At 36.7% G+C, this 27,155-nt stretch overlaps 1 protein-coding gene across 1 annotated transcript in view; it reads left to right on the forward strand.

The window, feature by feature from the left end:
- The window catches only part of FAM83C (family with sequence similarity 83 member C), a 49,463-nt gene that overhangs the window by 19,181 nt on the left and 3,127 nt on the right, over positions 1 to 27,155 (forward strand). Inside the window, exon 3 of the mRNA XM_053720529.1 lies at positions 26,908 to 27,032. Coding sequence (XP_053576504.1) covers positions 26,908 to 27,032 — 125 coding nt within the window. The remainder of the gene's footprint in view (positions 1 to 26,907; positions 27,033 to 27,155) is intronic.

Here is a 27,155-nt window from a genome sequence, read left to right on the forward strand (position 1 = left end):
TAATAATAATATAGAATTAGACAATTTCCCAAATTTCTATATTTAATACATTCTGGGGCATGTATTTAAACAGAGAGAGAAAAAAAAAATGTTTATTTGCTGTCTGCTTACGTGACTTCCAGAGTCACATCTTAGCATTTGTCTGTGTTTTCCAAGGCCTTTATTGCTCCACATGGGGTCAATCCATGAGGAGTTGTAAGAGTCTTTAAAACAGCATATTTCCTGTTTAGCCAGCAGTGCAGATGTGTATTTGATTTTATTTGTGTCACCTTCCCCCAAGAGGGGTTTTTGCAGTAAGTCTTCAAATAGAGATTCAGTGAGATAGAACTGTTGTATCACACGTGTCAAATTCCAAAGGGGTCCTTGAACACATTCTTTTCTCACCTCACCAAATGTTCTGAGGTTATAAAATCTGCATATATAGTCAAATGAATAGGGTCACTGAGCTATTTCCTTTAGAAAAGAAATGTTTGTGTTTCAAAAAGGCTCTACTGATCGTCAATCCTGATAGACGTGTATTAGAAGCTGTGTTCAACAAACTCATGTTTAATTAATCCTGAGTTCTCATCTAACATATACAGTGTATAAAATATACATATATATATATATATATATATATGTACACATATGTAATATTCATCATAATATTCATATACTCTGACATAAATCCCCCTTCCAACTTCAAATAGATGTAGGACACATGTATTTGAATTGGCTTAAAGTCAGTGGTATTTGATGAGGATCAACCGTATACCTCATAGACAGTCTCTTATGAAGAAAGTTTGTTATTTTGAGCTTTCATGTTTATCAGTTAGGCATCTTTAAATTACAGTATGTCTTTAGTGCATTTGGGGATATGACACTTCATTCTCCCTCTATGACTTGTAGTTGGGACCTGGGATGACATGCCCGCAGTTGATTTATATGTACCCATTTATCTATGAAACCTTCATTTTTGGGGATCCGTATTTTATAGGCCACTGGAGATATTTTGTCAGTAATGACAAAAGGACCTTTCCATGAGGGAAGAAATTTCTTCTCCCTAACCTGATCTCTTCCAAAGTTATAAAGATAAACTTTATCATTTATTTCATATTCCTTTTTGGATGTTTTGAGATCATAATAGGTTTTAGTGGCAGTTGCGGCTCTTTCTAAATTCCTTTGAGCAAATGCAAAGGCATGTTGCAGGTGTCTCCTTAGGTTTTCCACATATTGATGTGTATTGGCAGCGTTTATCAAATTTTGGTCTGATGTACGGTACAGCAGATGCTGAGGTAGAACCATTCTTCTACCAGTCATCAGCTCAAAAGGTGACATCTTGGTAGCACTACTTGGAGTTGCTCTTAATGCCATTAAGACTAGAGGTAGTTTTATATCCCAGTCTTTACCTGTTTCACTCACAAACTTTTTGAGGATTTTAACAATGGATTGGTTGTAACGCTCTACACCACCACTTGAGGCAGCTCTATAAGCAATATGGAGCTTTCTTTTAACCCCTAGTATTTTCCACATTTTTGTCATCACTTCGCTAGTGAAGTGGGTCCCCCGATCTGATTCGATTCTTTGGGGCAAACCAAATCTGGAAAATACATGGTTGATGAGCAATGCTGCACATGTTTCAGCACTATTGTTAGGTGCACTAATGCACTCTACCCATTTAGTGAACAGGCATGTCACTGTTAACATGTACTTGTTACCTCTTGATGACCTTGTTACCGGACCAATAAAATCAATTTGTATATCTGACCATGGCATTACCATCCCCCTTTTCTGCAATGGCGCTCTATGCGTTGGTGCAGTGGGTTGGAACTGTGGACAGATTAAACACCCTTGACAGTAGGTTTGAACATCTTTCAACATGTGTGGCCAAAAAGCGTAGTCACGCAATATTTCGTACGTGAGTTTGGCACCGCGATGACCAGATGTGGGAGCATCATGGGCATGTTGAAGCATTAGACCTCTGAACTTGGTGGGTACTACCCACTGTTGGATGCCAGTTTTGGAGGTTCTAATTAACAAACCATCCTGTAATTTGAATTGTGATTTAGATTTTATTAAGATTCTCAGATCTTCTTTGCCAATACAATCATCTTTTGAGATGGGGTTGCTTTCAGGATCTTCTATGTGTTTATAGAAGATGCCTACAATGGGGTCTTCTTTTTGACTAGTGATCAGGTCCTCACTAGGAGAATCCTGACTCCATTGTACCAAGTTAGGCTCACTCTGTTGTTTTGCCTGGTTTCTGGTAATGGCTTCTACCTGAATTGCACCCATTAAGTGTTCAATATTAAGGAGTTTTCCAGTTATGGCTCCTTGTTTGGCTAATGAGTCCGCAAGGTCATTGCCTTCCTTATCAGGACCTAAAACTCTGGAATGACCCTTGGTCTTTTTCCAGTGTATGGTTAAATCATTGGATACTACCAGATTATCAATCTCGCAGAACAATTTGCCATGCTTGACTGGTTTGTTATTGCTTTTCTGCATGCCATTTCTTTTCCAAGTTGGCAGGTATTCAACAAAACTGTCACGCACATAATTTGAGTCAGTTATGATCACAAATTCATGAATACCATGTTCAATAGCCATTTCAATGGTTTTGAAAACAGCAGTTAGTTCTGCAACTTGACTGGATCTTGGTCCAATGTTGAAACCTACAGATATATTTGAGAATCCATTTGCCCCAGTTATACCAATGCCAGCGACTAATCTGCGCTCATTATCAATAGTGGCATGGTAAGAACAACCATCAACATATACCCAAGGTAATGTTTGACAATGGTCCTCATTGTACATTTTATATGGGGAAAGCAATTGTTCCTCCAGAAAATCATCTTCTGATAATTCTTCCCCAGGATCACTAGCAGTACAGTCGTGGGGCTCAGCGAGCCCTTGCGCGACTGGATTCTTTTTATTCTGCTTGTAGCGAATTTCTAAGGGCCAGCCTTGTAAGGAAAGAGTCCACGCTGTTATGCGGCTATTAGACAAATTCCCATCTCTTATTCTCTCACTTTGCAAATATAGCAAAGGCTGGTGGGCCGTTTCTACAATAATTTTCTCGCCCTGTATATAGCTGCGGAAATTTTGTAGAGCCCATACAGTAGATAAGAGGGCTTTTTCGCAATCGTTAAACTTTATTTCTACTGGGGATAGATTTTTGCTCGCATAAGCAATGGCTTTGTTCAAATTATCATGCTTTTGGTATAACACAGCACTCATGCTTACATCTGTGTACCCTGTTTCTAAGTAGAAAGGTTTACCACCTTCAGGGTACACTAAGCAAGGTGCTTGAGTGAGTTTTCTCTTCAGCTCTCTGATGGCTGTCTCTTGAGACTCACTCCAGTGCCATTTCACATCTTTCTTCAGAAGAAGTAGTAGTGGTTTAGTTAATTCCGCATAATTATCAATGAATTTGCGAGAATAATTTGTCATACCCAGGAATGATCTCAATTCCTTTAAGTTAGTTGGGTTTTTAGAATTCACTATCGCTTCTACCTTTTTCTTCTGGGGATTTAATCCGTCAGAAGTAACTTCATGTCCCAAGAAGTTTACACGAGTGCGGCACCATTGAGCTTTTTGCAGGGATAATTTGACACCTGCCCTTTTAAGTTGGCTGAGGACGTGTTTAAGCTCTGCGATGTGTTTTTCAAAGTCTGTGCTTTTGATTAAAACATCATCAACATAAGATAAGGTCCCCCTTTCCAGTGCGTCAGGCATAGCCTTATGCATGAATACAGCAAATTCATGTCCAGAATTTATGTATCCAAATGGAAGTCTCTGGAATGCATACTGAACCTTTTGGAAGGAGAATGCTAGCTTATATTGGTCCTCTTCATGTACCTTTATGGTCCAATATCCCTGTGCACAATCAATGGCAGTGAATATTTTGGATCCCTGCATTTGTGCTAGGCACTGGTCAATGTATGGTACAGGCCAGCCAGACATGTATACTCGTTTGTTTAGCTGTCTTAAGTCAGCACACAAACGCCATTGTCCATTGGGCTTAAGGACACCTAGAATAGGATTATTATAAGAGCTGTGCACCTGTCTGATAATACCTCTTTCTTCCAAATTCCTTATGATCTCTGCAAGAGAATCATATGAGGCTAAGGGAAGTCTGTATTGTTTGACAAATACAGGTGGTGCATCGGGATCTGTTTGTATTCTTGCAATGTGCAAGTCTGTAGTACCACAGTCATAAGAATCCTTAGCAAAAATATCCTTGTACTCCATCAGGAGTTCTCGCAGCTGTTGGCGTTCATCATCGCTGGAACAGCCATTAGCTAAGGATATTTGCTCTTCGACTATTTGCTGAAATCCTGGAAAGATTTCAGGCTGTCCTATTTCATAGGCTTCTTCCAGTCTAGAGGTGAGATCCCCTTGATTATAATTTACATTGCTCCCATGACTCTGGGTATTGGGGTAATCTTGCTGTTTGATTGGCTGATCAAACACTAGAGAGGCTTCTTCAATTTTACAGATGCCTTCCTCTGAGCTGAAGGGATAAATAGACTGAATATTAAATAGACCCTCTGGCATAGATGCAAAGGATTGTTCTATTAATTGTTCTTCAGTTAGGTATCCTTCAGGTATTAGCCCAATTACATTATTCTGGAATCCAAAAGTGTAATAACTTGATTCCAGTGCATATCCTATGGTAGTTCCCTTGGATAATGTTATATCCTGTGGGGTCATGTTATGCACAATAATATTTATTGGAACAGTTCCAATATTCACCATAGGAGTGTAGGTTACTGAGACACCCAGATTTTGTATTCTATGGGAGAGGCAAATCAGTGTTTCAGAAGTTTTTAATTTCTGACCTCTCTTTACCTGTAAGGGTAAAAGAAATTTATCAGCCCCAGCAGGAATTATGACATCGCTAGATACCTGCATATTCACAGCATATGGCAATTGCTGGTTTGATTTCAGGGCTGCATTTTCATCCTGAAATACTTCAGGGTCCCCCTTTAACCTGCTCCAGAGGCAAGAATTAATCAAATCTATTTGTATGGCATATCTATGTAAGATATCATTGCCAATGTATATTTGATTATGGGGAGTATTTAAAACTAAAAACAGGTGCTTCACTGACTTATTTCCTATAGAGATAGATAATAAGCACTTAGCGGTGATGTTATAGCTTTCAGACCTGTCATCCAGGTTGCTGACACTGTGGTCTTGGGGAGAAAGATATTTAATCACTTTAGGTTCAGCTATCTGCGCTAATAAACCTTCGCTTATATAGCTAGCTTCCTGTTTTAAGTTTATTTTAGCATACTCGGTTTTACCAAGGTCATGCACTTGTATAGGGATAAATAGATCCTCTTTAACTCTCTCAATCCCTGTGAGGTATTGAGTGTGGCCTCCCCCCTTAGGGATTTTATGATCCCCCTTGTGGAGTGATATGGTTAATACATCGCCATCTAGGGAAATATTCGCTATCTTTCCAGGCGAAATTTTAAAAGTATTACCATCAGAGCCACTAAAAGGAGTCTGATCGTCTATTTGTAGAATAGTGATTTCAGGTGCAGAGTTATTCCTGAAATGAATCTCCACAGCATCTGGTTTCTCTTCCACCACGTGACAGCTATGTCGGGCGTGAGATATACCAGATTTTTCATAATTGATAGGCCGTTTAACTTGCGACCAAATTACATTATTTATGCAATCAATTATGGTGCTTAATCGTTTCAGGAGATCACTACCAATAATTAAACGATCAGTTGGCAGATCCACTATAATGACAGGGTGTCTTATGACCCTGTTCCCCAATTTAAATTTTAACCAGGCAGTACCGTAGACTTTTAGGGAGTCACCCCCAACACCTATTAGAGAACCGTCAAATTCTCTTATTTTGGGTTTGTGGGGTGTTAGCTCATTTAGCTGTGTGTAGTACCTGTGGGATAAGATAGTTGCCTGTGACCCAGTGTCAATTAATCCCCTGATAGGGTTGGAGACTGAATCTTGCAGCTCAACTAGTACATAATATCTTCCTGCAGTTTCTATCATTTCACACATAAAATTTGCATTCTTGTACATCTGTGGGCTTCGCCACGTTTTACCTGGATCCGCTGCGTCATTCGATGCAGAGGAAATTTCATACCTACCTGTTTCCCCTATGACAAGGTCAGCTGGGTTCTTGTGTACTGTATCTGTGGAAATAATGTTAAGAGAACACTGCAGAGGAAAAGTTTGGTTAATTTTTCCCGGCTGATATCGCTCATTGTCACAGCTAATTTGTCCGTTTCCGGTCTGTGGGGAGATAACATGATTAGTATCATTGATATTTATTACTACATTTTGTATATCTCTCCCCTCCCCTTCAGGTGATACTGCAGTATTTATGACTGTGCCTGTGGTCCACTGCTGACCACTGGCTGTACCCCTAAAAAAGTATTGTTCGGTTGCTGAGCCGTAGATTTTTGACTCATATTAGCGATTTGTTCGCTCAACCGATTTAATTGGGTAAACAGCATATCTACCTGATTGTACAAGTTACCTCTACCCCTGGGCCTATCTCTTGGTGCCCCATTGTACTGATTCCTGGACCATTGGGTTCCCTCAGAATCAGGGCCACTATTTCTATTCTGGCGTGGTTGCCCCTGGGGTTCAGCTTGTTCAGCATTAGTACTTTGGGGAGCATTATATACCTGGGGTGTCTGGTTACCCTGAGAATATCTTCGCCGTCTATTGTATCTACCCTTGCGCGGATACCAATTATTTGGTGAGTATTCTCTTTGTGAGTAATTATTCACCTGATTATGTCCCCCACTTTGGTTATAGTCTCCCTGCGCCTCAACCTGTGTAGGGGGAGGGGCAGAATTAAACCTCTGTGGAGATGGCCTGTTTTGACTGGCCACCTCTGCATAAGTTCTCTTGTTAGACTCCAAATTGAGGGGTTTAGGTGACACCCTAGTTTCTGCTACAATTTTGGGTTTTGATTCCTTTTTAACCCCCTGCTCACTGGACTGCTGAATAGAGTATAATTTTGTACTCTCTTTGATCAGCCATTCCAATGAGCAGTCCTCATCAAAATCTCTAGCTAAGTTAATTTTGATGGGTGTAGGCAATGCTTCAAAAAATAAATTTACAAATTCTGAGCCATCAAATCTGGGATTATCTTCAGCCATACTGTACGCATTTTTCAATACAGAAAGGAATTCGACTGGACTCTGATTCGCACGACACTTTAAACCATATACCGCTATTTTCGCGGCAGTTTTAGTGCGATATTGCCCGAATTCTTTTCTGCATTGTTGTTTTACCCCATTCCAGGAATGAATATTCATATCCTTTAGTGAAGCAAAGAATTTGTGATGCTTACTGTCAAATACCCAAGGCAGAAATTCAATTTTCAATTTCTCACTTGTAACATTCATTATAGCTAACGCATTTTCAAAAGCCTGTAAATGATCAATTACAGATGTTGTTCCCTTATTGGAGAATATAGGTACTGCGCGTTGTACGAAGGTGATTATTTTATGGGAATCATAGACTTTATCAGACTTATTTTGGGATTCTCTGTTAGAGTTTCCCTCCCCCGCATCAGCTGCGCTACAGCTGTCCTCTGGATTTACATCCTGAGGGGATTGTCTATTTGGGAAATCTACTTCTGACCCGTTAGGGGTCATTTGTCTATGTTGTTCTATATATTTTCGTACCTCGTCCCTGACGCGTTCGCTAAAGGAGTTAGCATTATCTGTATTATTCTCATTGCTAATATAGGGGTTTTCATTATGGCGATATGACCTTTTTAAATCGCTTAATTCTCTCTGGCTTTGCGCAAGCTGTTTATTTAAATCTTGTATCTGCGCGATTAAGTCCATATTGTGCTTATCTAAGGTGGCTAGGTTTTGGGCAAATTCATCCATTTTATTTTTGGCTATTTTTAAACCCTCTTCGCGTCTGCGCGAGGAACGAATACTATTTTCTAGCTCCTGTATTTGCAATCGTTTGTCTGTGACACAAAACGACATTTCGTCAATTATGCATATTAGAAGGGGCCAAGATTTTAGTATTAGTTTTTCTCGCTTTTTGGGATCTTTGCATTGATTAATCATTAATAATTCCTGGAAGAATTCATTCTCTTCATTCCACATATTATTATTAACGGTAATATTTTTAGCCCTAGTTTCAAGCATATCCACAAAATCATTTAATTCACCAGCAATATTTAACTTCCCTTTAATGTAACTTAAGATATCTTTCTTAAGGACCTGACCTTTAGTAATGGGTATTGTAATGGGACCAATTTCATTGCTATGTATAGAATTAAATGAGTCACTTCTGGCTACAGACATTATTGTATTGGTTTAGTATTTATTTAAATAAAATGCTAATACAATTTTTGCCAATAAAAAGAGAGAAAAATTTTATATTTCAAAAAAAAAATATATTAATTAATTTTGAAATATGAAAAAAATTAATATTCCGAAATATGAAAAATTAATATTTTTGATTAACTTTGAAAATATGAAAAATTAATATTTTTGATTAATTTTGAAATATGAAAAATTAATATTTTTATTAATTTTTCAAAATTAATCTTTAATAATATTTCAAGATATTAATGTCAATCTCGAAATATGAAAATTAATATTTCAACTTTTCAAAAAAAAAAATTATATCTTCAAAATATTAATATCGAAATATGAATTATTTTTTTTTTTTTTTCTCTTTTATAATAATTTCTATTTACTTACAAATATATTATATCAATTATGATGGATATTATTAAATCTCATGCAATGCCTCCAATTATTATGTCAGTATATTTATGAAAATCTTAGCAGTGCTATCCAAATAATATATATAAGTTTATGGCAGGGTTATAAACACAATACAAAGAAATAGAAACCCTAATTAACCATGCATCTACTAGACCATACAATTAATATAAATACCTGAATTCTTTTATTTAGTTAATATCCATGAACATATTGAACTATATTTGCAATAAAAGGAAACTAAATAAAAGTTTATATGCGTTAGAACCAACTCTTAAGATATGCTATTCTTCTTACAAAACCCAGAACAATATACCTTCACAATTCAGCCTTATTTATTTAACACAATGGGACTAAAAACCTTTAACATCCAAGCAATACAATTCTAAACAGTGTTTATAAAACAATAGGATAAAATATATATTCTGTTATTTAACTGCAATTTATCCTAATACAAAATTAACCGACAATATCAGAACTTGTATAGATGAGTTACTTAGCCAATTCAGACACAGATTTGAACAATACCTAGGCTTATAACTACCAATTTAAAATACAATATACTTCACCAATTTTGAACCAATTCGTAGCGGTCTTTAGGTCATCTCATTTGAAAGAAGGTTTTTGCACAAATCAAGGATAAGTTTTAAGCTCCTTGCTGAAGTGAACTTTTTTTTTTTCAGGTATATCGCAGCCAAAATCAGATCACTAATTTTCAACAAGTTACAGACAACTCTCCCTTGTGCATTCAACACTCCCATTATATAATCATTGATGACATCATGTGGGTGGCACTACGGGAGCTGACCTTCCCATTGGTTATCTGGGAAGTCTAAATCGGATTGGCCCTTGGAAATTTCATTTTTAACAGCCAGAAAGAACCTTCTGGCTGTAGTTCTCGCAACATAACACCAGGTGGCAGCATACAGTACAACATAGCAATACAATACAGCATTTCTGACATTTTTAAGCAAGTTAATTTTTTTTTTATAAAATGGTTATTTAATCAGATCACACTCTCTGCATTAATCATATATAACCCCAATTACAGATGGTTAATATTAGGTTATTTTTTCTGATTATTCTGATACCAAATATGTTATATTATTAACATTTTATTATATTAAGGTAATTTAATACTGCTAATTAGTAGCTTAAAATGCATTACAATTTTATCGGTATCCTGGCATTTATATGTGAATAATAGCTTATTTTTAATTCAGTATTGTACTGTATTCCAAGTGAATCCTGTCTATGTAGATCTGAAATAAGAAAATAAATGTTAATAATCACTTCTCTTCAGGTCCATAAACACCTATTCATGTTTTTAAACACACAGAGGCTAAGTAAGATCTTTTATGTTTTCAAAACATATAAATATATATACACATATATACATATATATACACACATATATATATATATATATATATACACACATACATGCACATTCACTTCTATGTAGATTTGAGATTATCTGTCTGAAAAATATAAACAAAACAGAATTTATTACACATTTTTGACTGATTAAAACAGTTACCTCCCAAGCTTAGCAAATACCCATGTAATAATAATATAGAATTAGACAATTTCCCAAATTTCTATATTTAATACATTCTGGGGCATGTATTTAAACAGAGAGAGAAAAAAAAAATGTTTATTTGCTGTCTGCTTACGTGACTTCCAGAGTCACATCTTAGCATTTGTCTGTGTTTTCCAAGGCCTTTATTGCTCCACATGGGGTCAATCCATGAGGAGTTGTAAGAGTCTTTAAAACAGCATATTTCCTGTTTAGCCAGCAGTGCAGATGTGTATTTGATTTTATTTGTGTCACCTTCCCCCAAGAGGGGTTTTTGCAGTAAGTCTTCAAATAGAGATTCAGTGAGATAGAACTGTTGTATCACACGTGTCAAATTCCAAAGGGGTCCTTGAACACATTCTTTTCTCACCTCACCAAATGTTCTGAGGTTATAAAATCTGCATATATAGTCAAATGAATAGGGTCACTGAGCTATTTCCTTTAGAAAAGAAATGTTTGTGTTTCAAAAAGGCTCTACTGATCGTCAATCCTGATAGACGTGTATTAGAAGCTGTGTTCAACAAACTCATGTTTAATTAATCCTGAGTTCTCATCTAACATATACAGTGTATAAAATATACATATATATATATATATATATATATGTACACATATGTAATATTCATCATAATATTCATATACTCTGACAGCTTGTAGGTATAATCAGATCTCATTACGTTATCACATTGTGTACATATACCTGCTTCTTTATCTTATCCTCTTAAGGACATATGACGGAATTTTTCTGTCATAAAACAATTGAGCAAACTGAAAGCTGTGTCCTTAAAGGGTTAAATCTATCTGTAAACCAAATAATAATACTAGCTTATTTATAGCTTGGCCCTAAGGCCAAAAACTTTCAGAATAGGCGGAGATACCAGAGGCTAAATAAACTATTTAAAATGCCAATATAAGGGTAATGGAAATACTTTTAAACAATTTAATACACTCTAGCAGGTAAAGTGGATCATTGGGAACAAATTAAAGGGGAAAAAATATTTGAGTAAACTGTCCCTTTAAAGTAAATGTAAAGTTAAGGACAGCCGTTAACGCCATATTATTCTTTCATCAAAAATAGTGCAACTTTAATTCATTGTTTTTTTCTAAAACCACTAATATTGGTAAATTATACCTTTTTATTGCTCTCATTCTTTCTGCACTTCCTCCGCCCGCCATATTGTCTTTTGATTGACACTTCTTGTGAATTGCAATTGCCAATCATTCCCCCGCCCCCCCCCCGGGGCGTTCAACCTCTCTTTTGAAACATCATGTGCTTTTTCTGCGCATGCGGTAACCAAAATTCTTCATATTTAGTTCAGGTGCATGTTCACGCTACGCGCATGGTCTATAGCCCCAAATTTTTAAATAGAGAAATATACATGGATCGTCTGCAAATTACGACAATCACAAATCTGCTGCTGCGCTTGCTGACAAAATAGTATTCAATGAATGTATTAATTCATTGAATATTATGGGGCCCATTTATCAAGCTCCGAATGGAGCTTGTGGGCCCGTGTTTCTGGCGAGTCTTCAGACTCGCCAGAAACAGCAGTTATGAAGCAGCGGTCTAAAGACCATTAGAAAAGCTTTTGTAAAAGTGTTTGTTTTTAATCACTTTAGTGAAATGCTTTTAATTAGTAGTTATTTCATTGACAAGTAATGCTTGGGACTATAGTGCTGAGCATAGAAAAGGCAGCCTAGCATTAGCAACTAAAGCCAGTTCTGCAAATATGTACAGATCATGTACAAACAGAAAAGCAGTCAGGAGTATGGTGATCTAAAGCTCTCCGCTCACATCTGATGATCTAAAATGATCCTACAGCATTGCGATATCTCTCACAAGATTCTAGAGAGGCACATTTTGCTATTCTTCTCTAAGGGGCCTTCTCTGCATTTCTGTATGAGACAAGCCCAGTGCAATACAGCACTGCATGACATGAGATTTTTGTTACACCTACACCTTCTGATTTGTATTTTAAATTACTTTACACTTCAGGTTTTGTCCTTTACATTGTTTTACATTTAAGCTTTGCACATTCTATTTTATATTTTAATACATTTAGATTCTGAATACAGCAGTACATTTTACAAATTCTGATTATGCTTTGACAGTTTCTGTTTATACTCCTCATGTAAATTCTGTCTCCTGTGGATTTGGTTACATTTACTTTCTCTGACAGCCGTAAGCAAATTATATGAGCTGTTCCAACCTGTCTTTAATGGTTGAGGGAGGGTGACTGTGTTTGAATTAGGTATATTTACACACACATATAGGGCTAGATTACAAGTGGAGCGCTAAATTATTGCCATTAAAAGTGGCTGGTTATTGTTATTGCGAGCTTGTGGTAGCAATTAGTGTTCAGAAAATTAACCAAAGATTAGATCCCTAGTTTATTTTCTAAAACTACTTTTATTAATAATAAAAGTACAAGTTTTTCAATGTGAAGAACTTGGGTATGTAAAGTATGCATTTTGCGCATTGGGTTTCACGATTTAGATTTAAACATGGTCAAGGTTAGCGCAACTGAAAATGTAGTAATCTTAAAGGGACACTCAAATCAATACTTTCATGATTCAGATAGAGTAGCAATTTAAAACAACTTTCCAATTTACTTCCATTAAAAAAAGTGCACAGTCTTTTTATATTTAAACTTTTTGAGTCCCCAGCTTCTACTGAGCATGTGCAAGAAGTCACAGCATAAGCGTATATGCATTTGTGATTGGCTAATGGCTGTCACATGGTACAGGGGAAGTGGAAATAGACATAACTTTTAAAATTGTCAAAAAAAAATCTACTACTCATTTGAAGTTCGACTAAGTGCTATTGCATTGTCTTGTTATCTTGCATTTATTGATTATGCAAATCTACTGTGTTGACTGGTCCTTTAACCTTTGTTATTGAAATATTACATTTAAAATATTTTTTAAAATGTATAAAAATGATTAAACATACTGTAAAATATTCATAGAATATATCTCTATTTTACAGTATGTTTAATATATTTAAATACTTTTTATTAATTTAGTTTAATATTTCATATGTAATATTTTAATAACATGCCTTAATAATGTGCACTAAACCGACCGCGTTTAAATCTAAATTACGAAACACAATGCACGTTACGCATATTTTACATTCATATGTTCTTTACATAGAAAATAATGTACATTTTATTATTAAATATATATTCCTATATATATCTGATACTGTTCATGTAAAATACATATATATATATATATATATATATATATATATATATATATATATATATATATATATACAGGGAGTGCAGAATTATTAGGCAAGTTGTATTTTTGAGGATTAATTTTATTATTGAACAACAACCATGTTCTCAATGAACCCAAAAAACTCATTAATATCAAAGCTGAATAGTTTTGGAAGTAGTTTTTAGTTTGTTTTTAGTTATAGCTATTTTAGTGGGATATCTGTGTCTGCAGGTGACTATTACTGTGCATAATTATTAGGCAACTTAACAAAAAACAAATATATACCCATTTCAATTATTTATTTTTACCAGTGAAACCAATATAACATCTCAACATTCACAAATATACATTTCTGACATTCAAAAACAAAACAAAAACAAATCAGTGACCAATATAGCCACCTTTCTTTGCAAGGACACTCAAAAGCCTGCCATCCATGGATTCTGTCAGTGTTTTGATCTGTTCACCATCAACATTGCGTGCAGCAGCAACCACAGCCTCCCAGACACTGTTCAGAGAGGTGTACTGTTTTCCCTCCTTGTAAATCTCACATTTGATGATGGACCACAGGTTCTCAATGGGGTTCAGATCAGGTGAACAAGGAGGCCATGTCATTAGATTTTCTTCTTTTATACCCTTTCTTGCCAGCCACGCTGTGGAGTACTTGGACGCGTGTGATGGAGCATTGTCCTGCATGAAAATCATGTTTTTCTTGAAGGATGCAGACTTCTTCCTGTACCACTACTTGAAGAAGGTGTCTTCCAGAAACTGGGAGTTGAGCTTGACACCATCCTCAACCCGAAAAGGCCCCACAAGCTCATCTTTGATGATACCAGCCCAAACCAGTACTCCACCTCCACCTTGCTGGCGTCTGAGTCGGACTGGAGCTCTCTGCCCTTTACCAATCCAGTCACGGGCCCATCCATCTGGCCCATCAAGACTTACTCTCATTTCATCAGTCCATAAAACCTTAGAAAAATCAGTCTTGAGATATTTCTTGGCCCAGTCTTGACGTTTCAGCTTGTGTGTCTTGTTCAGTGGTGGTCGTCTTTCAGCCTTTCTTACCTTGGCCATGTCTCTGAGTATTGCACACCTTGTGCTTTTGGGCACTCCAGTGATGTTGCAGCTCTGAAATATGGCCAAACTGGTGGCAAGTGGCATCTTGGCAGCTGCACGCTTGACTTTTCTCAGTTCATGGGCAGTTATTTTGCGCCTTGGTTTTTCCACACACTTCTTGCGACCCTGTTGACTATTTTGAATGAAACGCTTGATTGTTCGATGATCACGCTTCAGAAGCTTTGCAATTTTAAGAGTGCTGCATCCCTCTGCAAGATATCTCACTATTTTTGACTTTTCTGAGCCTGTCAAGTCCTTCTTTTGACCCATTTTACCAAAGGAAAGGAAGTTGCCTAATAATTATGCATACCTGATATAGGGTGTTGATGTAATTAGACCACACCCCTTCTCATTACAGAGATGCACATCACCTAATATGCTTAATTGGTAGTAGGCTTTCGAGCCTATACAGCTTGGAGTAAGACAACATGCATAAAGAGGATGATGTGGTCAAAATACTCATTTGCCTAATAATTCTGCACTCCCTGTATATATATATATATATATATGTATATGAATAGATATACAGGTATAGGTATATACTGTATAGATAAATACAGGATAAATATGTAGACATGTGTACGTATGTATCTCTAAGTTAAAGCTGTTTGCAGCAAAAACCTCATATCTTTGAGACCTTATAACTTTTAAATGCATTTTTTAGTAAGTTTTATCAGACAGTAATATTATGAGTGTAACTGTACTGTTAAATGTGTTTGATGTTTTTTTGTTCCACTTTTTAGTCTTTGGTAAACCAGAGCTCTACAGTCGTGTTAACCCGTCACAGGTTAAATTAAATTGTTTATATTCAACTCGTAATACACATGCTACTTCCGAAAACACTGGCAAATAGCCGCAATATACCCCTTATCACTTGCTTGCAACAGTTAGAGCTCCATTTGTAAACGAGCCCTAAATTACTATAAATGTCGATAAATGACGATATCTGACTCTGAATATGGAGAGTTGTGAGGTGTTTTTTGTTTGAGGATTAGGATAAAGCAAAGTATACAAATTTGGGAACTAGATAAGATGGATTTATAACTATGAGAAAAGAGGGTGCATAGAGCCAGTAAACTAACTAAAACATTTTATAGGGTCTGGACACCGCCGGGTCTCCACCTCTTGGCCAATCCCAATACACTTTTTGAAGGGACGTGGTGTAGGTGTGGCAGTTACCATGACCCACTCAATTCTCCCTCTGCAAGCACAATAGAGAAGTGCAGTACCCAGTACAATCTTTCCACTTAATGACACAGCTCTTTAGAAATGGGGCTCTATGTCTTTTTTTGCACCCAGGATCATTACCTTGGACTTACCTAATAATTCTGAGAACTGCCTAGATGAGACCTGGGTGTGCAGTGAACCTAGTCTCTGCACTTTGCCATACATTCATTTTTAAAATATGCTATGCTAATTCAAAAATTGACTAACTTTTGTTACTGCCTTAATACATTGTATTAATTCATTAATATTAATTAATTTAATTAATTATATTATTGGGCAAAATCAGCTGTAACAATTCTGAATATGTTTTTAGACACATTCTTTAAATATCATTGTTTATGTTTACAGCACATCTTTTGTAGAGAAAATAAAACTGAAGGTGCAGCACTCACATGATTCACAATAAAGGAAAAGTTTGTTTGCACTAATAATGAAACCGCACCCATGTTGTACTGACTATAGACTTTAGGTATATGCAGGCACTTAATGTTTTCCATCATCTGATTCTTATTGCCACATTTTCTTTTTGTATATAGGTCGATAGACAATGTAGGTAGGCTTGCTAGATTTACAGTACACTGCCTATTACCATACATGCTGTGTTCCATACACTTGGCAGCCTAGGAAAGCCAATCAAAAACTGTGTACACTTGACAGACAAGGACAGCTAATCAAAAAGTTTGTACACTTGGCAGCCCAGGACAGCTAATCAAAAAGTGAAATGGGAAATGTGTAGGATTTCAGAAGCAGTTATATAGTTGAATGCTGGCAACAGTGCATACCTACCTCACAACTTTTAGTGTCCCCATTGTGAATCTGGGGCGCTAGAGGCAGAGTCGGGGAAGTCAGAACTTGTGGGTGGATAAGTCAGGGCAGTCAATGGGGAGCATTCATGACCAGGATTGTCTCAAAATGGAGCTTTTAAAACGTACATCTTATCTGGAATTAAAAATAATGTAACAAGCAAATTATAGGTTTGTTAGTTTCACATTAAAATAGTTAATATATTTAAACATTAATTAGAAGGTTTTATACAGTAATAACCAGATTGATAGTTGTGGTACTTTGTTTTTATGAAGGAAAAGTCATGCTAGACTAACCTAATTAGTTACTATGAGGAAGAACTTGCTCAGTAGATGTTGTCTATTTTAAACAATGTACATTTTCTTTTTATAGATCGAAAATACAAGGTCAGTGTGAACTATTAAAATGAATCTCCATAAAAATGTCAGGATTAAAGATAGCATCTTAAGTGCATTGCTGCAGGAAGTTAAAGACGCTCATTTAAGCACAATTTGTAATATTGACATTCTGGTGCAAAACACCTCACTGATGGGAACTCTTTGTGGCCTCCTGTCACTGTGCTAATCTAGTAAGTTAGCTCTAAAAAGTGAAGATTTGTTTAGTTCTCATAGTTGGAAAGCTGGGAATGCACACTATTACTTGTTAAGGCTAATTCAGCTACATATCTCTCCCTAATTGGATTTATCTCGTAACAACTGCAAAATACTGCCATTTATATTAACATGATGACTGTTGTCTGAAGACTCAAGCCCAAATTGGCTTCTTCGAAATAAGTGATGGGTGTAGCTGAGCTATTGAATAACAATTGCAGCAATCAAGATCTTAATTTGTTGTTGTTTTTTAAATTTGTTGATATGTTGTTCTATAGCAAGAAAATAGAAGTTTACTGTCCCTTTAATATTTCTTTGAGGTCCCTTTAAATTTTCAAAAACTGTAACATGGGCACTCAAGAATCTTTTAGTACAGGGAGTGCAGAATTATTAGGCAAGTTGTATTTTTGAGGATTAATTTTATTATTGAACAACAACCATGTTCTCAATGAACCCAAAAAACTCATTAATATCAAAGCTGAATAGTTTTGGAAGTAGTTTTTAGTTTGTTTTTAGTTATAGCTATTTTAGGGGGATATCTGTGTGTGCAGGTGACTATTACTGTGCATAATTATTAGGCAACTTAACAAAAAACAAATATATACCCATTTCAATTATTTATTTTTACCAGTGAAACCAATATAACATCTCAACATTCACAAATATACATTTCTGACATTCAAAAACAAAACAAAAACAAATCAGTGACCAATATAGCCACCTTTCTTTGCAAGGACACTCAAAAGCCTGCCATCCATGGATTCTGTCAGTGTTTTGATCTGTTCACCATCAACATTGCGTGCAGCAGCAACCACAGCCCCCCGGACACTGTTCAGAGAGGTGTACTGTTTTTCCTCCTTGTAAATCTCACATTTGATGATGGACCACAGGTTCTCAATGGGGTTCAGATCAGGTGAACAAGGAGGCCATGTCATTAGATTTTCTTCTTTTATACCCTTTCTTGCCAGCCACGCTGTGGAGTACTTGGACGCGTGTGATGGAGCATTGTCCTGCATGAAAATCATGTTTTTCTTGAAGGATGCAGACTTCTTCCTGTACCACTGCTTGAAGAAGGTGTCTTCCAGAAACTGGCAGTAGGACTGGGAGTTGAGCTTGACTCCATCGTCAACCCGAAAAGGCCCCACAAGCTCATCTTTGATGATACCAGCCCAAACCAGTACTCCACCTCCACCTTGCTGGCGTCTGAGTCGGACTGGAGCTCTCTGCCCTTTACCAATCCAGCCACGGGCCCATCCATCTGGCCCATCAAGACTCACTCTCATTTCATCAGTCCATAAAACCTTAGAAAAATCAGTCTTGAGATATTTCTTGGCCCAGTCTTGACATTTCAGCTTGTGTGTCTTGTTCAGTGGTGGTCGTCTTTCAGCCTTTCTTACCTTGGCCATGTCTCTGAGTATTGCAAACCTTGTGCTTTTGGGCACTCCAGTGATGTTGCAGCTCTGAAATATGGCCAAACTGGTGGCAAGTGGCATCTTGGCAGCTGCACGCTTGACTTTTCTCAGTTCATGGGCAGTTATTTTGCGCCTTGGTTTTTCCACACGCTTCTTGCGACCCTGTTGACTATTTTGAATGAAACGCTTGATTGTTCGATGATCAAGCTTCAGAAGCTTTGCAATTTTAAGAGTGCTGCATCCCTCTGCAAGATATCTCACTATTTTTGACTTTTCTGAGCCTGTCAAGTCCTTCTTTTGACCCATTTTGCCAAAGGAAAGGAAGTTGCCTAATAATTATGCACACCTGATATAGGGTGTTGATGTCATTAGACCACACCCCTTCTCATTACAGAGATGCACATCACCTAATATGCTTAATTGGTAGTAGGCTTTCGAGCCTATACAGCTTGGAGTAAGACAACATGCATAAAGAGGATGATGTGGTCAAAATACTAATTTGCCTAATAATTCTGCACTCCCTGTAAATGATTTGCCTTCCCTGGCCTATATACACATGGGAAGAGCTGACATCATATCTCTGAGGTTGCGTGATAAAAATACTGGCATGAAAACGTTAATACGCCAGAATGGGTGGCACTATTGTGGTACAATAACCATTCTTGAAAGTATTATTTTGTGCACATACAATATGAAGGGCATTCTCGTTATACAAAAATAATTAAATGAGGAATCTTCATTGTTCAAAAATATTTAATAGCCTTATATGCAGTAGAAAGGTTTTGGAATTTGTTTGCATTAAAGGGACATTTCTTTCATGATTGATTCAGACAGAGCATACAATTTTAAACCACTTTCTTATTTACTTCTATTATCAAATTTGCTTAATTCTCTTAGGCCTAGATTTAGAGTTTGGCGGCCAAAGGGGTGCGTTAGCTACGCGTGCTTTTTTTTCTCCCGCACCTTTTAAATACCGCTGGTATTTAGAGTTCACAGAATGGCTGGGTTTTCACTGCGTTAGGCTCCAAAAAGGGAGCGTAGAGCATAAGTTAACGCCACTGCAACTTTAGATACCAGCGGTGCTTACGGACGCAGCCATCTTCAAAAACGTGCTCGTGCACGATATCCCCATAGAAAACAATGGGGCCATTTGAGCTGAAAAAAAACCTAACACCTGCAAAAAAGCAGCGTTCAGCTCTTAACGCAGCCCCATTGTTTTCTATGGGGAAACACTTCCTACGTCTGCACCTAACACTCTAACATGTACCCCGAGTCTAAACACCCCTAACCTTACACTTATTAACCCCTATTCTGCTGCCCCCGCTATCGCTGACACCTGCATATTTTTTTAGCCCCTAATCTGCCGCTCCGTAAACCGCCACTACCTACATTATCCCTATGTACCCCTAATCTGCTGCCCCTAACACCGCTGACACCTATATTATATTTATTAACCCCTAATCTGCCCCCCCCCCAACGTCGCCTCCACCTACCTACACTTATTAACCCCTAATCTGCCGAGCGGACCGCACCGCTACTATAATAAAGTTATTAACCCCTAATCCGCCTCACTCCCGCCTCAATAACCCTATAATAAATAGTATTAACCCCTAATCTGCCCTCCCTAACATCGCCGACACCTAACTTCAATTATTAACCCCTAATCTGCCAACCGAATCTCGCCGCTACTGTAAAAAATGGATTAACCCCTAAAGCTAAGTCTAACCCTAACCCTAACACCCCCCTAAGTTAAATATAATTTAAATCTAACGAAATAAATTAACTCTTATTAAATAAATTATTCCTATTTAAAGCTAAATACTTAACTTTGTATTTATTTTAACCAGGTACAATAGCTATTAAATAGTTAAGAACTATTTAATAACTAAAATAGTTAAAATAATTACAAAATTACCTGTAAAATAAATCCTAACCTAAGTTACAATTAAACCTAACACTACACTATCAATAAATTAATTAAATAAAATACCTACAATTATCTACAATTAAACCTAACACTTCTCTATCAATAAATTAATTAAATACAATATCTACAAATAAATACAATTAAATAAACTAACTAAAGTACAAAAAATAAAAAAGAACTAAGTTACAAAAAATAAAAAAATATTTACAAACATTAGAAAAATAACTCCATCGTGAAGACCTGATTCCATCAGCCAATCAGAATTTTCCTACCTTAATTCCGATTGGCTGATAGAATCCTATCAGCCAATCGGAATTCGAGGGACGCCATCTTGGATGACGTCCCTTAAAGGAACCGTCATTCTTCAGTTGGACGTCGGAGGAAGAAGATTGATCCGCGCTGGAGGTCTTCACGATGGAGCCGTTCCTCATCGGATGAAGATAGAAGATGCCGCTTGGATCAAGATGGTTGCCGGTCTGGATCGCCTCTTCTTCCCGGATAGGATGAAGACTTTGGAGCCTCTTCTGGACCTCTTCAGCCGCAGGATTATGGATCGCCAGCCCCCGCTTGGGTTGGATGAAGATTTCGGAGCCAGGACCGATCGGTGATACCCGGCGAGGTGAAGATAAGGTAGGAAGATCTTCAGGGGCTTAGTGTTAGGTTTATTTAAGGGGGGGTTGGGTTAGATTAGGGGTATGTGGGTGGTGGGTTGTAATGTTGGGGGGGTATTGTATGTTTTTTTTACAGGCAAAAGAGCTGAATTCTTTGGGGCATGCCCCACAAAAGGTCCTTTTAAGGGCTGGTAAGGTAAAAGAGCTTTGAACTTTTTAAATTTAGAATAGGGTAGGGCATTTTTTTATTTTGGGGGGCTTTGTTATTTTATTAGGGGGCTTAGAGTAGGTGTAATTAGTTTAAAATTGTAATATTTTTCTAATGTTTGTAAATATTTTTTTATTTTTTGTAACTTAGTTCTTTTTTATTTTTTGTACTTTAGTTAGTTTATTTAATTGTAGTTATTTGTAGATATTGTATTTAATTAATGTATTGATAGTGTAGTTTTAGGTTTAATTGTAGGTAATTGGAGGTATTTTATTTAATTTATTTATTGATAGTGTAGTGTTAGGTTTAATTGTAACTTAGGTTAGGATTTATTTTACAGGTAATTTAGTAATTATTTTAACTAGGTAACTATTAAATAGTTATTAACTATTTAATAGCTATTGTACCTGGTTAAAATAATTACAAAGTTGCCTGTAAAATAAATATAAATCCTAAAATAGCTACAATATAATTATAATTTATGTTGTAGCTATATTAGGGTTTATTTTACAGGTAAGTATTTAGCTTTAAATAGGAATAATTTATTTAATAATAGTTAATTTATTTCGTTAGATTTAAATTATATTTAAGTTAGGGGGTGTTAGGGTTAGGGTTAGAATTAGCTTTAGGGGTTAAAAAATGTATTAGAATAGCGGTGAGCTCCGGTCGGCAGATTAGGGGTTAATTCTTGAAGTTAGGTGTTGGCGATGTTAGGGAGGGCAGATTAGGGGTTAATGCTTGAAGTTAGGTGTTGGCGATGTTAGGGAGGGCAGATTAGGGGTTAATGCTTGAAGTTAGGTGTTGGCGATGTTAGGGAGGGCAGATTAGGGGTTAATGCTTGAAGTTAGGTGTTGGCGATGTTAGGGAGGGCAGATTAGGGGTTAATACTAGATAGGAGCTCACCTGACATGTTGAAGCCTGCTCCATAATAAACTCTTACTATTTGACTCCAGGACTCAGCTTCCTTTTTCCTCATTCAGTTTATAGGGATAATGTAGGTGCCAGCGGCGTGCGGTCGGCAGATTAGGGGTTAAAAAAATTTAATAGAGTGGCGGCGATGTGGGGGGACCTTGGTTTAGGGGTACATAGGTAGTTTATGGGTGTTAGTGTACTTTAGAGCACAGTAGTTAAGAGCTTTATAAACCGGCGTTAGCCCAGAAAGCTCTTAACTACTGACTTTTTTCTGCGGCTGGAGTTTTGTCATTAGATTTCTAACGCTCACTTCAGACACGACTCTAAATACCGGCGTTAGAAGGATCCCATTGAAAAGATAGGATACGCAATTGACGTAAGGGAATCTGCGGTATGGAAAAGTCGCGGCTGCAAAGTGAGCGTTAGACCCTTTAATGACTGGCTCCAAATACCAGAGGGCGGTAAAAACCAGCGTTAGGAGCCTCTAACGCTGGTTTTCACGGCTACCGCCCAACTCTAAATCTAGGCCTATGTATTCTTCGCTGGAGGAGCAGCAATACACTGCTGGGAGCTATCTTAACATATCTGATGAGCCAATGACAAAAGGCATATGTGGGCAGCCATCAATCAGGAGCTAGCTCTCAGTAGTATATTACTGCTCCTGAGCCTACCTAGGTGTGCTTTTTAACAAAGGATGCCAAGAGAACGAAGCAAATTAGATAACAGAAGTAAATTGAAAAGTTGTTTAAAATTGTATGTTCTATCTGATTCATAAAAGACAAATTTTGAGTTTCATATCCCTTTAATTAAGAACTAATAATTATCTGAAGTCTATTAAGACTGCATTAATTGTTAGAAAAATCAGCCTTTTTGTCTAACAAATGTAGTGCTTTAAAAGGATTCAATCAATCCAATAGATTCAATAAAGTTGACTGAAAGCTCACAGGGTCTTGTCATAAAGTGGTTAAAAAGAGATGTGAGGTAAGACCCTCAGTAAATAGTGGGTCTTGTGTATTTAATCCCTCATAGATGGTTTTGAGTTAAAAAAAAAAATATGAAAATATCTACTAACATAAAAAAGTGATAAAAACCTATTGTTAAAATTAACTATATTTTAAAATAGGAGCCATGTAACTTGTTTAATTTTAAAATGCTTTTTTTTGGTGAGGTGATGAAATATGAGTTTTTCAGCGACTGAAGAGTGAGAAAGATTTTTAGCCCTGTGAGAAAACTTTAAACATGCCCGAGGCATGACTTATTTAGCCAACAACATGCCGATACTGCAAGACCTGTTTTTCCATATCAATGGCTAGGAATGTAAATGTGTTCATATTGTAAACAGATTATTTTGTACTATAGTCCTCAATCTCAACTAAGATATATATGTACCGTATATACAGTATATATAATATATATATAGCCCAAGAGGTATATTTGTGTATTTCTGATCAATCCCTAGGGGATTTTGCATTGGACATTATTAATATAAATAGGGAGAAGAGGAAGAGAAACGTACAAAGGAAAAACAAATTGGTAAAAAAAAGGTCATCCTTGGAAGATGCCCCCGCTTTACTGGTAGATAGCTGGAAATGTTTGTGTCAAGTGGAGACACCCTCCAAGAAATGTCAAAGAAACCTAAAAAGTGTGTGTAGGGGGGCAAAAATACAGACGAGATTTAAATCAGAAAATTTGATTATTTGTAGTGACAACTAGATATTTTGTTTTATTTTTAATACAGTGTATGCATCAATCCTTAATTGTGGCCCTTGCTTTTTTAAGAGTTAAACTAAGTGTTTAACCCTTTGCTGGGATAACAAATGACAAAGAGTTCCATATAACAATCTGTGCAATGATAAAATGTACCAATACATTACACAATTTAGCAATGCATTTCTTTTCCTTTTAAACACCAAATAAAATTACTCATTAAAAGTGCATAATTTAGCAGTAAACCATAATAAAAAAGTGCAATGTACATTTGTTATTTATTTTTCCTACTCAATAACTTACTTTCAATAGATGATATATGGTTAGCTGTTTTTTTTAGCTGTAAATTACATACATATTTCTAACAAATAAACATGTACACAGGGAAATAACTCTTGACAGGGTAAGAGATTTTTTTTTATAGAGCAACTACAAAAATAACACTCAGAAATCGTAAAGATAAAATACCTTGAGATAGTAACATAAAATGTTTAACTATGTGTAGTAAAAGAAGCCTTGTTTTTCTGTAAATTGTTGGTTTTCCATTTCTGGGAATTAGAAGTGTGCACTGTAGAATTTACTAGCCTAAACCTGCTACATATATGTCCCTAATTAACTTAAGCAGAGATTATAAAATAAGGAACTGCAAAACTTTGGGAATTTTCCAATTTTGGCTAATCCAAAAAAGGCAAGTGGTGGGGAAAGGAGTTTAAGCAGATACAAACCACAGCAGCAGACGGTGTTCATGTACTTGGTAAGTTTTATTAGCTTGGCTGACATGTTGAAACCCTACACATCTTAAAAAAATGTCAATACTGCAACATTGGCTTTAGAAACACTATGCAAGCAAGAGTCTGCTGCAGAAGCCAAACTCACAGGGGCCGATTTCAAGCAGTTCTGGTAAACTGCTTGTCCAATGCCGCCCCTGCAGATTCGTGGCCAATCGGTCACTAGCAGGGGGTGTCAATCAACCCAATAGTATAGGATCGGGCGGATTGATGTCCGCAGCCTCAGAGGCAGTGGACCAGTTAAGGGGCAGCGGTCTTAAGACTGAAGGCTTGTGCGGAAACAGGGGCATCAGGGGCCATTCGGCCCTTGATAAATGGGCCCCAGAGTGTGTGTTGGGGAAGGGGATAAAGAGTCAAGCCCATTTGAAAGTGTTCCTGTCTAGGCGCTTTCAAATCTCACCCCCTAACACCTTAAAACTGGCTGTGGATTACATAGCTCTTCCCCAGTCAATCCAAACATATACCTACACTGCCGAGCTCTACCTCAGGGCCTCTCTGTTCCTATTTACAGGCCTCACCTCCTTACAGCTTTCAAATAATAATGTGGAGCGGTACGAAATATTGTGCAGTTTAAAAGTATACATAAACTCAGTGTTTGCAAAAACGTATCTTATTTCACGTTTACACTTTTACGGGAGTAGACAAGGCTTGTCTAATTTTTTTTTTTACCAAAATTTGCATTGTTCACTTCAGAACCCTTCTTAAAAGCATCTTATCTCCTCTGCTGAAGCAGGTTAAGCTGAGATATAAATGAATTTAAAAGTTACGTTTCAGGTAAAGGTAGAAAAATAAATAAAGTATATTGCAAAAAATGTTTATGCAACAGACATTATTAGACATGTGCAGCTTCGAAAAATTCAGTTCGGATCGATTCGGATCGATTCGAATTCGGAAGAAATCGAATGAATTCGTTTCGGATTCGTGAAAAATTCGGTCCGATTCGGTTTAAATCGATTCGGAATTTCGGTAAGTGTTACGTGGATGTGCTGTGTATTACACTAGTATACTGTACAATACTAGTGTAATACACGGCCATCCGAATCCATCCGAATCTACCGAAGAAATTTGAATCGATTCAGATTTATTCGATAGATTTGGCACTACCGCAATTCGGAAATCGAATCGATCCGAATCTCCGAATTCGACACATTCGTCCGAATTTCGATTCGGACTGAATCGAATCGCACATGTCTATTTTTTATTACAGTCTCAGGACTAGAATATAAGTGGAGCTCAATCGATAGCTTAGGGTGGGTTACCTTGTACTTGGTCTTGCTCCAAGAGTAATGCACAATCTAGTATTACAGGTTGGGGGGATACAATTTTAATGTAGCCAAAACATTTTTAGCGCCTACACTTTTAATGGATAGCGCAGGAAGAACCATCTATTGTGCTCATATTGCAAGTGGCGAGTCATAAGTGTTGCTCTCAAGTGCAATCCAAAATGCCGTTGTAAAATGTAGCGCTTTTTAAGACCTAAAGTAAACCATTATTATAAATAGTATTGCATAGAACTACATGAAGAACTCTACTATGTGAGTTTATTATGTGAGGGAATTAGCGCACTCACACTATCTGACATGCATGTCCAGACCTAGACTATTGCTCAAGTGATAAAGAAAAAATAACTTTGACAGGAAAGATAAAAGCGCTGTAGACTGTGCTCAACTGATGTTAAAGTACAATAGCGCTAACATTTTAGTGCTCCACTTGTAATCTAGGCCTCAGTATTTTATGTTCCTTTTACATGACTGATAAAACTGTATTAAGTAGTCAGTTTGGCTCCCCCAAAACAGACAATCAATAGAAAAAAAATATGGTAATGACATTCAAATAGCAATCATACTTTATATCTTCCTGTTTACTTTAATTGTGTATATGTATTAGATATAATAAATAATCTGTTAGAAATTCAGAACCAAAACTCTTTTGCTGTTTACAAATGTTTGTCATTATGAATCTAATAACAGTTTACAGTTTGCAAGTTACAAATATGACATTCTGAAAAAACAGGCAAACTTAATAGTTCAACCTTATTAACTTTACATTTTATTATTTTTGTTGTTGTTAAGAACATGAAAATCCGTACAGTAACGGGGGATACTTACTGTACTAAATCAGGAAAGAAATTTTCTGGTCAGTTTCTGGAGAAGTTTATAATGATCGACAGTGAACATGTTGTGACAGGTGCCTACAGGTAAGAAAATACATTAGAAGGAAATAAATGGCATACAGCTATCATATCATACACTGTATAGGGTAATGTTGCCAAAACAGCAGGGTTCCAAGAAAATCTCATTCGTTTGGGTGGGGTGTAATA

The sequence above is a fragment of the Bombina bombina genome, chromosome 1 (assembly GCF_027579735.1).
Source record: "Bombina bombina isolate aBomBom1 chromosome 1, aBomBom1.pri, whole genome shotgun sequence".
Classification (NCBI taxonomy): Eukaryota; Metazoa; Chordata; class Amphibia; order Anura; family Bombinatoridae; genus Bombina; species Bombina bombina.